The 14,197-nt window shown below is 37.7% G+C and overlaps 2 protein-coding genes across 4 annotated transcripts in view; both read left to right on the top strand.

Annotated features, from left to right (window-relative positions):
* The window catches only part of LOC138756330 (E3 ubiquitin-protein ligase Topors-like), a 31,148-nt gene extending 18,268 nt beyond the window's left edge, over positions 1 to 12,880 (top strand). Inside the window, exon 2 of the mRNA XM_069922858.1 lies at positions 9,552 to 12,880. Within this exon, the coding sequence (XP_069778959.1) occupies positions 9,555 to 12,695 (3,141 nt within the window). The 5' untranslated portion in view covers positions 9,552 to 9,554 and the 3' untranslated portion in view covers positions 12,696 to 12,880. The remainder of the gene's footprint in view (positions 1 to 9,551) is intronic.
* rigi (RNA sensor RIG-I) overlaps positions 1 to 14,197 on the top strand; it is a 109,460-nt gene that overhangs the window by 13,894 nt on the left and 81,369 nt on the right. The window lies entirely within an intron of this gene.

Genomic DNA, 14,197 nt, shown 5'->3' with positions numbered 1-14,197 from the left:
GGACAGAAAAAGAAGCAGAAAAGACGCATCGGCTAAACACTGAAACAGAGCCACATTTCAAATTTTTGTGGACCCCTTCTCCTTTGATGTGCAAGATGCCCTCCTGTGCTTCAAATGGAGCTCATTGACCTGCAGTGCAACTCTGAACTCAAAACCAAGTTCAGGGAGGTGAGTGGAAAAGCAGACAAGCTTGGGCAATTTTTGAGAGAATTGCCCCCCAGCTTCCCTGAGCTTTCCCGAATGGTCAAGCGGACCCTGTGTCTTTTTGGGAGCACATACTTGTGCGAAAAGCTCTTCTCTGCCTTGAACTTCAATAAGTCCAAGTACAGGTCCAGACTTACTGACGAGCATCTTCATGCCCTACTGAGGGTCTCAACTGCCTTCTCCCTTAAGCCAAATGTGGCTTGGCTATGCGAGAGGAAGAGCTGCCAGATCTCTAGCAGTAAGAAGTAGGCAGAAGAAGACATGTTCATAACAGTTTATGTTCAATGTTCCATTCATGTTCAGAAAGTTAAAGGTTGAAGAACTGTTAATACAGACATTTGAATCTGAATAATAATAATTACATTTCTCCAGTCAGCAACTACATGTGGTTTCTTCAGTCTTCTATATCTGCTGTAGTATTATTTTCATTTTATTTATTTATTACTGATTGATTTTATTTTTTTTCTTATGAATTGTTAATTTATTTATTTTTTCATCTTATTTTGTGTTTTAAAAAAAAAATAAAAATAAAGACATTTGATAACATTGGAATGTTTTTGTAAGAGCTTTTCTTGTGGAAAACCTGATGCGGCCCAGCCTCACCCAGACTCTACCTCCAGCGGCCCCCGGGTAAATTGAGTTTGAGACCCCTGACCTAGACATAAGTTTTGAGCTCCTGAAGAAGAGGAAGGAGTTTAACGTAGCAAAATCGATCCTATGGAAGAAAGGCTATAAATTTGTGTTAAGATATCCAGCGGTGCATAAAATAGTTATCCCGGGGCAGCAAAGCAGACTGTTCTCGGATCCGGAGAAAGCACGAGAATTTGCAGAATGCCTGCAAAACAGAGAGACGAAGAGATGAAACAAGAACAAAGAATGACGACAAACTTCATATAAAGAAGAAAAATAATGTATAAGTAAGATCTAAGGAGGGGAAGAAAAGGGAAGGAAGGAAGTAAGGGGGGGAATAAAGAGGGTGAGCTTTGTTATATTTGAAGATAAAAGTTTTCTGGGGGGCTGGGAGGGAGAAAATAACAGTCACTGTGAAATCAGTTGACGCTTGCAAGCGGGTTCACAATCCAAATGGAGAGGGGAGTTGTGGTTGCCAGGCAAGGGACAAGGGGCAACTCAGATGGGGGGGGGACATTTGGGCTTAAGGGAATTTTAGATGTGGGAATAGTGGAAATATTTTATGTTTTAGAAGTGTCTTACAGTGCTTTCAAAAAAAGAAAACAAATGGATATGGGGGGAAAGGTGGTGATGAAGAAGCAGAAATGAGAGGTAAACAAAGTATGAAATGGCCATGTTGAACTAGATTACCATAAATATTAATGGAATACAGAACCAAGTCAAAAGGAAGAGGCTGTTAAATTTACTGAAGAAAGAAAAAATTGATATAGCATTCGTGCAGGAAACACATCTAACTGAAGTGGAACTCAAGAAATTAAGGAGAGACTGGGTAGGGCACCTAACGGCAGCATCATATAATTCAAAAGCCAGATGAGTAGCTATATTAATCAATAAAAATGTACCAATCAAAATAGAGGAGGAAATAATAGATCCAGCAGAAAGTGTCAGATATATTCAGAATTTTGGAATTTGCTCAATGTATATGCACCTAATTAAGAGGATCAAAAATTTATGCAAGATATTTTTTTGAAAATGCAGATACGCAGGGGAATATACTGATAGGAGAGGACTTTAACCTTAATTTGGACTCAAAGATGGATAAAACTGGAAAAAAGACTAGCAGAAAGAACAAAGTAACCAAATTTATTGTTAAATCGATGTAGGAAATGCAACTTTTGGATATATGGAGGAGACAACACCCAAAGGAGAAGGAATACTCATATTATTCGAGTAGACATAAAACATACTCAAGGATAGTCCTGTTCCTGTTGTCAGCCCACATCCAAGGGAGAGTTAGAAAAAAGGAATATAAAGCTAGATTGTTATCAGATCTCTCACCCCTGTTATTAGCAATAGAGCTGGAGGATATCCCACTGAGAATGTATAGATGGAGATTAAACTCCATGCTACTTAAAAGACAGGATTTTCAAGAATTTATTGAGCGTCAAATTAAAATATACTTTGAAATAAATATGGAATCAGTGAAAGATAAATTTATACTATGGGATGCAATGAAAGCTTACATCAGAGGGCAGATAATAAGTTATGTAACTAAGATGAAGAAGGACTACAATCGAGAAATAGAACAGCTGGAAAGGGAAATAGCAAGTACAGAAAAAGAATTAGCAAGAAGGGAAGATACAACAAAAAGAAGAGAATTGGCGGACAAAAAAATAAACTACGAAACACTACAAACGTAGTGAAGACAAAGCAGAAGTATTATGAGCTAGGAGAGAAAAACGCACAAAATAATAGCTTGGCAGCTTAAAACAGAAGAAACTAAAAGAACGGTATTGGCATCAAGGAAAAAGGACAAACAAATTACATATAACCCAACGGAGATCAATGAAAACTTCAAGGAATTCTATGAGCAATTATATCAAACAGAACGAAGGGAAAGAAGACACTATAGATAAGTTTCTAGCTAAAATTGAACTACCGAAATTGCAAGAAGAGGAGCAAAACAAATTAAAATCATTTGAAATAGAAGAAATACAGGATATATTAAAAAAGCTACCGAACAATAAAACGCCGGGAGAGGACGGACTCCCAATAGAATTCTATAAAACATTTAAAGACTTAATAATTCTTCCTCTCCTGGAAGTAATGAACCAGATTGAAGAAACACAAAACATGCCAGATTCATGCAAAACAGCAATAATTTCAGTAATACCAAAGATGGGGAAAGATTCACTAACACCAGCATCGTTTAGACCAATATCTCTACTAAACTCCGATTATAAGATAATAGCTAAACTTTTAGCAAATCGATTGGCCGACTGTGTACCAAAAATAGTAAAACTAGATCAAAATGGATTTATTAAGAAAAGACGAGCAACAGACAATATCTGTAAGTTCATTAACTTAATTCATGCAGTTCAAGGAAACAAGACGCCAACAGTGGCGGTTGCTTTAGACCAGAGAAAGCTTTTGACAAGAGTAGAATGGAATTATTTATTCAAAGTACTACAGAGGTTCAACCTACCAGAGAAATATATTAATTGGATTAAAGCATTATATAAGGGACCATTGGCGAAGGTGACAGTAAATGGATATATATCAAACCTATTTAAATTAAGCAGGTCAACTAGGCAGGGATGTCCACTATCTCCCTCACTGTTCGCGTTAGCTATAGAACCCTGGGCAGAATTGATAAGAACAGAAAATAAAATAAGAGGGATAAAAATAAAAGAGAAGGAATATAAAATCAGTCTATTTGCAGATGACGTTATAATATACTTTAACAGAACCAGAAATATCAATAAAAGAATTACATAAGCAATTGAAGGAATATGGAGAAGTATCGGGGTACAAGATCAACGCAAATAAAAGTGAAGCGATACCAATGAATAATGCGGATTTCACAAAGTTTAAGAAAGAATCACCATTTAAATGGCAAACACAAGCAATCCGATACCTAGGTATTCAACTAGATGATAATCTCGGCCATCTATACAAATTAAGAAATTAAACAAATGAAGAAATTACAAGATGACTTAGAACATTGGAAAGATTTACCACTAACATTGATTTGAAGGGTAAATTGCATTAAAATGAATATCTTCCCAAGGATACAATACCTATTTCAATAGTTACCAATTGACCTAACAGAGAAATTCTTCAAGGAGCTAAAGAAAATATATGGAAATTCTTATGGAAAGGGGGGAAACCGAGTATTGCGCTAGATAAATTAACAGAATGGTACAAACAAGGGGGCTTACAGCTACCAAACTTTAAGAATTATTATAAAGCAGCACAATTAAGATACCTATCAGATTTTTATCAAACAAGGGAAAAACCAGATTGGACCAGATTAGAGCTAGATAAAATAGGGGAGAAGGTACCTGAACATATACTATATAAGTGGGATGAAAAGCTGGTGCAACATAGGAATTCTCCAGTACTGCACCATCTGCTCAACTTTTGGAAGAAGATTCACGTAGAAAGGAAAAAAACAAATTATCAACTACCAAAATTACTATTGACGCAAAATCAACTTATCCCTTTCACAATAGATAACATTTCCTTCAGAGAATGGGAGAGAAAAGGGATCAAAAGAATAGAAAATTGTTTTTCGGGAAATTAATTATTATCTTTTGAACAAATGAAGCACAAATATGGTATAACTCACGGTACAATGTTTGCATACCTCCAACTGAAAACCTACTTGAAGGACAAATTGGGAAGCAGGCTGAGTTTACCAGAGGAAGCAGTTTTGAGTATGTGATTACAGGCACAATGATAATTAAAAGATTTATAACAAACATGTACATCAAACTGCAAGAGAAAGAGAACGATGAAATAAGCTGTAAACCCAAACAAAAGTGGGAACAAGACCTAAACATGAAGATGAAGAATGAAACATGGGAAAAGCTATGCTCTGGAACTATGAGAAATACAATAAACACAAGATTATGCATGATACAATATAATTGGTTACACAGGCTATACACCACACCCCAAAAGTTAAATAAATGGAACCCAACAGTTTCAGACAGATGTTTTCGCTGTAAGAAGGAAACGAGAACAACAGTGCATGCAATTTTGGCATGTGAGAAAGTGGAAAAGTTTTGGGAAGGTCTAAATCGGGTATTAAATAAAATCACAAAAAATAACATACCAAAAAATCCAGAGATCTTGCCTCTAAGTAATACAAGAAGTAAAGAATTAGGCCTCAAACTGGATGAAGCGCAAAAAAGATTTATTATGATAGCCTTATCTGTAGCAAAACAATGTATTATGTCAACCTGGAAATCAGAAGATAGCCTGAGAATACAGCAATGGTACATAGAAATGAATAAATGTATTCCATTGGAAAAAATAACATATCATTTAAGAAATAACATCTCAGTTTTCGAACAAATTTGGGAACCGTACATGGAACACAACAGAGAGGTCCTACCGCGGACCTCCAACACCATTTCCAATGTTCTAAGTTTTCCTGCAATTTCTTTATTAGTGGCTGATAATTTAGTTTGTACAAGTGGCTTAAGTTATTATAACAGAATGAGAGGAAGACAAAATGAAATGACCCAGTGTGTAAAAGTAGATGACACAATTTTCTTGTTTATTCTCATTGTGTGATGACATTGTTTAATGGGTTTAATGTATTGTATATGTTGAACATTTAGTGGGTGGGGAGGGGGGTAGGGAGGGAAGGGGGGAAAAGGGGAGAAAATGACACTGTGTATATTCAAGAGTGAAATGTTCGTGTGTATTTTGGTTAATATGGTTCATAGTGTGAAAAATAAAAAATAATTTAAAAAAAACAATTTTGGTATTTGGTAATTCGTTTTTTTCCTTTCTAAGTGGTGAGTTGGTGAGCTTTTATATTTGCACCAGCTTTTCATCCCACTTATAAAGTATATGTTCCAGTACGTTCTCCCCTATATTCCCCTCGTCTGGTAAAAATCTGATAAATACCTTAATTGTGCGGCTCTATAATAATTTTTAAAGTTTGGTAACTGCAAACTACCTTGGTTATTACCTCTCTGTTAATTTATCTAATGCTACCCTTGGTTTCCCCCCACCCCCCCCCTTTCCACAAGAATTTCCTTATTATTCTCTTTAGTTCATTAAAGAATTTCTCTGTTAAGGGAATTGGCAACGATTGAAATAAGTATTGTATCCTTGGAAAAACATTCATTTTAATGCACTCTTCTCTCCCTATCAACGTTAGCGGTAATTATTTCCAATGTTCTAAGTTTTCCTGCAATTTCTTTATTAGTGGCTGATAATTTAGTTTGTACAAGTGGCTTAAGTTATTATCTAACCTAATTACCTAGGTATCGGATTGCTTGTGTTTGCCATTTAAATGCTGATTCTTTTTTAAATTCTGTATAATCTGCATTACTCATTGGCATCACTTCACTTTTATTTGCGTTGATCTTGTACCCCGATATTTCTCCATACTCCTTCAATTTCTTATGTAATTCTTTTATTGATATTTCTGGTTCTGTTAGGTATACTATGATGTTATCTGCAAATAAGCTGACATTATACTCCTCTATTTTTATCCCTTTTATTTTCTGTTCTTATCAGTTCTGCCAATGGTTCTATTGCTAAGGCGAACAATGAGGGGGATAATGGACATTCCTGCCTAGTTGACCTACTTAATTTAAATTGGCTCGCTACATATCCATTTACTGTTACCTTCGCCAATGGTCCATTATACAATGCTTTAATCCAATTAATATATTTTTCTGGTAGATTGAACCTCTGCAATACTTTAAATAAATAGTTCCATTCTACTCTGTCAAAGCCTTTTTCTGCGTCTAAAGCAACAGCCACTGTTGGCTTCTTATTTCCCTGAACTGCATGAATTAGATTAATAAGTTTACAGACATTATCCGCTGTTTGTCTTTTCTTAATAAATCCAGTTTGATCTTGTTTTACTATTTTTGGTACACAAACAACCAATCTGCTAATAATTTTGCTATTATCTTATAATCTGAATTAAGTAGAGATATTGGTCTATATGATGCTGGTCTATGGATCCTTCCCCATCTTTGGAATTACTGTAATTATTGCTGTCTTACATGAATCTGGCAAGTTTTGTGTTTCTTCTATCTGGTTCATTACTTCCAGGAGAGGAGGAATTAATAACTCTTTAAATGTTTTATAAAATTTTATTAGGAATCCATCCTCTTCTGGCGTATCATCATTTGGCAGCTTTTTTAATATATCCTGTACTTCCTCTATTTCAAATGGTTTTATTAGTTTGTTTTGTTCCTCTTGCAATTTCGGCAGTTCAATTTTAGCTAAAAACTCTTCTATTTTATCATCTTTCCCCTCGTTCTCAGTTTGGTATAATTGTTCATAAAATTCCTTAAAGTTTTCATTAATCTCTGTTGGGTCATATATCATTTGTTTGACCTTTTTCCTTGCTGCCAATACAATTCTTTTAGCTTATTCTGTTTTAAATAATGCTGTTATTTTTAAGTCAGACTACTTTTACCATTTATAATTTCAACTGTTACAGAGTTCCATCAAATTTGCAGACCCTTTAACTCAACTAGTCTATGTCAATATTTATGGTCCAGAAAAACTTCATCCCACAACTCGTCATTTCATTTCAGCATCATGTTGGTTCTTCACTTTTATCTATCGTCCACTTCTTCATTTTAATTGCTCTATATTGTAGCAAATTCTATATTGTCATTCTCTTGATAAAGTAAGTTTGATCATAATTCCTTTGATCATAGTGATATCTTTATAGCTCTTGCTTTTGGGCTACCTTAAGTATGGGAATATAATTTCCTAAAGGCATCTACAAGTTTTAACATTTTAGGAGAAAAGAGCTCCAGTCTGTTTAGACTAATTACTTTTTAATTTTGGTCCATCTGAATTGTATTTGCATCTTTTCCATTGTCTATAGGTGATTTTTGTGGATATACTTGTAGAATTCCTTCTTCATTACAGATCTAGGGAATAATTTCAGACCCAATTAATATTAAACCATACACCATTTATTTTCAAGCTCATGAAGCTTGTGTATCTATAACCAAGTGAGCCCTGAACCATTCCGAGACGGCTGCTGCTTATATGTTTGTTATCAAGCACACTGGCATATCTTTGCCAGGCACCCTTGATTAGTGATTCACAGCTACCTCATTGCTGCAGGAATTTCTTACCTCAGCCTTGAGCATCTCTGCATTGATCAGCTCAGCAGATAGTAACTAGCACTGTGTTGTCAGTTCCTTTGCAAATATTATATGCAGAACAAGATTAGTTAAAGCCATCAACAGTTAGTTAAGGATGTGAACACATTTAGGCATGCACCAATTCTTGTTCTTTACACAATTCCTCATACTCACTTATATTATGTGATTATGTTTTACATAAGTGATGGTACATTTGAGAAACAATCTGTAAAGTTCATACTGGCAGTTTATTTCAACGATAATTATTTATACAATGTCTTCAATGACCAAAACATCAGAAGGCAGGATTGATGAGTCTCCCCTCCTCATGAATAAAATTTGAAATCCTAGTGCAGGGGTAGCCAACCTTTTAATTTTTAATTTAGATATACAGCATGGTAACAGGCCATTTCGACCCACAAGTCCATGCTACCCAATTAACCTACTACACCCCCAGTACCTACTTGTGGGCCTGTGGCTGTGCTGTATGTCTAAATTAAAATTTAAAAAGTTGGCCACCCCTGTACCTAGTGCATGGAACTTTAGGGACTCATGACTAAAAGCTTGGTCAGAAGTAGATGTTAAAAAGTTTATTGAAGAAAAGGAAAATGATTGAAGAACCAAATTCCAGGACCCTAGGACACTTGTGGCTAAAGGTAGAAGGAGTGGCGTGATTAAATTTGAGCATTGGAGAACAGTCATATTGGAAGGAAAGGCGGGAGGAGCAAAACAATAGAGGGATTTGAAAATAAGGACGAGGATTTTAAAATGAAGTCATTGTCTACCAGGAGCTGGTAGAAGAATTGGAAGTGGTAAAAGTGATGTGCTCATGTTTACATTTGTCATTTCTAACATTTAAAATATCTTCTTATTGAGTTAAGTTGAAAACCTATACATGATAGGTTCCTAAAGAACCAAATACAATATATATATTTATATTGATTATCATATTGTACATTAATGATAGTACATGAAATCACAATCAAACCAGTATTTATTGCCAAGAAAAAAAGACTGACTAAATGGGGGAATAAACAGTTACTGTTTTAGCAGCCTTTGAATCAAGCAGCAACTTCCGGAGGTTCAGCAAATCATACCAATCTTCCGCATCCATGTACCTTAATTAAATTATGGTAACAAACCATAAATGACCCCATGTCTTATCAAACATGACCTTAATTTTTCTGGCATTATGTCTGATTTTTCTCAAAAAGGACAAGGTATTCTGTAACCAATGCAAGCGGGTAGGTGGAAAATCATTTTCCCATTTCAACAGGATTTCTCTCTGGCCAGCAATTTAGAAAATGCTAAAACTTGTCTTTGATTTGACATATATTCTCATCCTTGGAGAAACCAAATATTGCTATTAATGGACAAGGTATAAAATTGATCCTGAAGATATCAGAAAAGGTTTTAAAAATATTTCTCCAAAATTTTCTTAATTCTCACCTATTGGTTACAGAATGACTAATGCCTGGTGTTTGATCTGTTGGGCAAACACGAGTGAATTTCATAGTTTCTTTTGAGTGCCCTTAAAGTAACTTCATTGGAGTTTTTACTTTTTTTTATTTTCAGGTTATGGCATCACCCACAGAGGATTTGGAAGCAGAGAGCCAATTTTCTCCGGAACAGGAAACTAGCAAAATTCAGCATGGAGTGCGGGCTGACGTATCGCCTGATGCAAAATGTCCTATCTGTCTCGATAGATTTGACAATATGTCTTACATTGATCGGTGCTTCCACAAATTTTGCTTTCGTTGCATTCAAGAGTGGTCCCACAACAAAGCAGAATGCCCTCTGTGTAAACAGCCTTTCAACTCCATTTTCCACAGCGTGCGAACTGAAAATGATTTCCAAGAGTATGTCCTGAAGGCAACAGAGAATGGCTCTTTTGGCACCCCAGGTGGCCAGAGGTTTAGATACCGCACCACGCTTACCCGAGAACGCCGCATGGCCCAGCAGTCTCGCAACTCCCCAATTATTTCCCAGTTGCCTGACAATGGGGTGGTATTTGAGGGACTGGGACGACAACCCCGGGTCCAACAGGGCCGTAGCTTACGCCGTATGATGACTCGTGTGAACACTAGGAGGAGGGCACAGTCCCAAGGTGCATCCATTCGGCAAATCCAAGAGCAAGAGATGGTCAACTATAGACGGGAATTGTACCGGTCAGGCATACGGGTCAGGAATGTGCAAGATGGTGGCCGGTACCGTGATGTCTCTGCTGAATTCTTCCGCCGCAATGCCGCTTGCCTGCATCGCCTGATGCCATGGCTAAAGCGTGAGCTCTGTGTCTTATTTGGCTCTCATGGTTCCATTGTCAACATTGTGCAACACATTATCATGTCCAACATTGTCCGGTACGACATGGAAGGAGAGGCATTCCAGGAGGAGTTGAGACCCTTCCTGCTTAGCCGCACCGACCACTTTTTGCATGAGTTTATCAGTTTTGCAAGGGCTCCATTTAACATGGAATCTTATGACCAGAGAGCCAACTATGACTGTCCAGCCCCATCCTATGAGGAAGAAAGTGACTCTGATTTGTCTGTAATTGCAATCTCACCTGTCACTGCTAGTCCTCATCGAGCAGGCAGTCAAATTCCTAATCCCTCCGAGATAGCTCTGAGCCTTAGTCAGGCCACTTGGGACGACGAAACTCCTGGCCCTTCCTATTCTGTCACAGAGACCTTGGAATCTGGGAATTCCTCACCTGATGAAGCTTCTGTTGTTTCTGAAGAAGCTGCGTCTCAGCCTGAATCATCATTGCCTGCAGTGCCAATAAAGGCTGATCCTGGTTCAAAAGAGGACAGCTCAACCCGTTCTGGAGATGACTGCTTAATAGTGGGTTATGTGAAGCCTTTGGCCGAAAGGACTCCTGAGCTTATTGAATTGAGTTCAGATTCTGAGGTTTCGACACCTATCACAAGCACAGAGGTTGTTGTGCAGCCTGTGCATACACAGTTTCGAAGCAGCAGTGTGAGCAGTTGCTTCTTGTCAACCAGGTCATCCTCAACCAGATCCTCCTCAACCAGATCCTCTGTCTCCAGGGACCGATGGAAAAGAAAGAAGTCAAAAAGGAAGAAACGGAGTAAATCAAAAAGAGAGAAGTATCAAAAGAAAAATTCCCATACTGGAGGCAGCACTTCCTCTTCAAGCAGATACAAAACAAAGGCATCAAGTAGAATTAGAGGCAGCTCTAGAGATCGATGCAGGTTCCGATCACAAAGCAGAGACAAGCATAATCTTCAGAGGGACCAACGGTCAGGCAGCACAGATAGAACTATGGTAGCTCACTCCCACAGTAGAAGTGAGCATCGAGCCAAAAACTGGAGCCAAAGTTCCACTAGAGATCAAACTTCTGTAGGTGATAGAGCCAGGTCAGCCAGCCGAGAAAGCTGCACCTATCATTCTCGGAACAGAAGGAGATCAAGGGACAGAGAGAGGGCATCATCTACAAGAAGTCGAACGAAGTCACAGAACAGTGACAGCATGGTTTACAGGCATCGTCCTAGATCACGTTCTTGGAGCAGAGACTATGCTACAGTGAGAGACAGGAGAAGGTCCAGAAGTAGGGAGAGGATGTACAGCTATACAAGAGAATACCAGGAAAGAGACAGGGGCTTCTCATATCAGTGGGAAAGATATAGCTACCACAGTAGATCCCACAGTCGTCATGATGCAGTAGCAAGGAACCGAATTCTCCATAGGAGACCATCACCTTGTTCAGATTATAGAATTCGATCTAGTTCTGAAAGTACAAGCTTTAGAAGCCCAAGTAGTCACAGGGAAGAAGTCTATTATCAATACAGAAATTATCATTCAAGAAGTCCATCGAGTACCAGATCTAGAACTACCTCTGGGCGAACTGATAAATTGAGGCAAGAGAAACCTGGAGGCAAAAGAAAGTATAAGACTCATTATTTGGAAAGTTCGTCCAGCAAAGATGACAACGGTACATGTTTACAGATTGCTAAATTAGCATCAGAGATTCACACTTTGCCCAGAAGGGAAAGCAGCTCTCCGAGGCCTCATTCACAGTGCAGCAGTTACTCAAAAAGTGGTTCTGTGGCAGCTGAGAGTACTAAAAGCAGTGAACGCAGGCTGAAAAGGCACAGAGAGAAGCGGAGAAGTTCCAGTGTGGAAATAGTGTATGAGGGAAAGGCAACAGTGGCAAGCAGGCATCGTAAGCAAAAGAAGAAACATAAGCAGAGGGAGAAAAGCAGTCAAAGGAAAGATTGTACAACTCATTCACCACTTGTCATAACTATTGAAAGTGACAGCGATGAGGTGGTTGTTGCAACTGTGAACAATGACAATAGCACTGTAAACAAAGCCTCTGAATATCTTAAGAATAGTAGTTTTGATCTTACTGAACAACACATCATGGAAACTCTGACTCCTCAGGAACTCCCCAGTACAACAGCCAATACTTTATTCAGGGACACCAGTACAGAATCTTTGGATGTGTGTGGACTCCCCACTGATTTTGACCTTACTACTCCAAAGCCAAGCAAACAGACTTGTCTTAAACAAGAAGTGACCAATGCAGCTGATCATCAGAATTTTGTGGGGGAAGAGCAAGGCAACAGACAACATTGTCCTTCACCGATGACAACTCTTCCTAAAAACACTTCGAGCAGACCGCCTTTGATACTGAAAATCTCAAAGAGATTCTTCAATGGCACTAACCTGTTTAACAGTTCAATGGAAAATGCATAGAAATTGTTTCCTGAAGCAATTGGTTTGAATTTGAAATTCACTCCTCCACCACCTCTCCCCATTCGAAGGAATTTTATTAGATTCATACTGTAGCATCAAGAGGATAACTAAGTGTGTGGTCATCAAGTTTAGCATCAGATGTACTGATTTCTTTTTGAAAAAATAAACAAAAAAAATTCCTTTAACATGACTGCAAATACTGTACTAATCAGTTTTGCGTGCAGATCTTGCTTCACAATGACCAGGAAGGGTATGGTGCCTCTGTACATTGGGGAATTTTATATATCCATTGCATATTAATGGGCTATTGCTGTACAGTGAGAAGTTGTGTGGGCTTATTTATTTAAATGTTATGATTTCATCTTGATTTTATCATTGCCAAAAGTTGATCATACAAGGTAATCCTTTACTTGTTCCAAACTCTCAATAGTCCTATAATAGTCAGGCAGAAAGATTCAGAGATGTTGGTGGCATTTGCACTTCTGTAAATAATCATACCTGATTGTTCAAAACTAATTGTCAAATATATAGAACAATCAAATTGGCTTTTGGCAATAAAGTTTTTTTTTTTAAATCCTTTAACAAGAATGGTTTTGATCAATTTTCTGGTGAAGTTTCTGCAGATCACAATGAGGGATACTGTACCTGCACCCTCCATATGAGCAGTATCTGTTGGATCATGGACCATCTCTGAAGCCCTGAACTCTTTTTATCAGGAACAACAAATCAACGTGGTAATAGTTTTGTGTCCAAACAAGCTGATAACTGTTCTTCACAGAAAGTCTGCAAAGAAAGGAGCCCATTCAGCCCATATAGTTTTTCTGTAGCACTGAAAATTTTTTGTCCAGGTCACTTTTTGAATTCAACAAGTGAATCTGCCTTCATTTCTATTTTTGGCAGTGCATTCAGACACTAACCAATTGCTATATGTTTTAAAAGATGTATATTCTTGTGACATTTGGTGCTTTTGCAGATCATTTCGTTCTCTGTACTGCAGTTTTGATCACTCTGCCAATGGGATCGGTTCCTTTCTATCTGGTCTATCTCTACCCTTCAGGAATTAAATTCCTTGATAAGATTGCAACTTCCTTTTCTTCCAAGAACATCATCCCAAGCCTTTCAAGACAATCTCTAACTAAAGTCCCCTACTCAAGGAGCAAAATCTAAACTGCTGGAGAAATTCACTGGATCAAAGGTCATCTATGGAGACAAAAGAATGGTTAGTTTTGATTCCTGATACAGGATTTTGACTCTCCATCAACTGTCCCTTTACCTGTATTGATTCTAAATTCCTCCAGCTGTTTATTTTGTGCTGCAGATTACAGTAACTGCAACCTCTTGTATTTTTTTCGCCATTCATAATTTTGATTAATCTTTTCTGTACCCTCTTCAAAGCTTTCACATTTCTAAAGTATGGCACCCAGGAATTAGGATTTTAATTTGCTTTCCAAATAGATGATGTAGCTTTAAATTTTTCTGAAAACCAGGAGGAAAAAAAAGTT

The sequence above is a fragment of the Narcine bancroftii genome, chromosome 1 (genome assembly GCF_036971445.1).
Source record: "Narcine bancroftii isolate sNarBan1 chromosome 1, sNarBan1.hap1, whole genome shotgun sequence".
In the NCBI taxonomy this organism is placed as follows: Eukaryota; Metazoa; Chordata; class Chondrichthyes; order Torpediniformes; family Narcinidae; genus Narcine; species Narcine bancroftii.
Note: the sequence above shows the minus strand (reverse complement) of the source record. Positions and strands in the feature narration are given on the sequence as shown.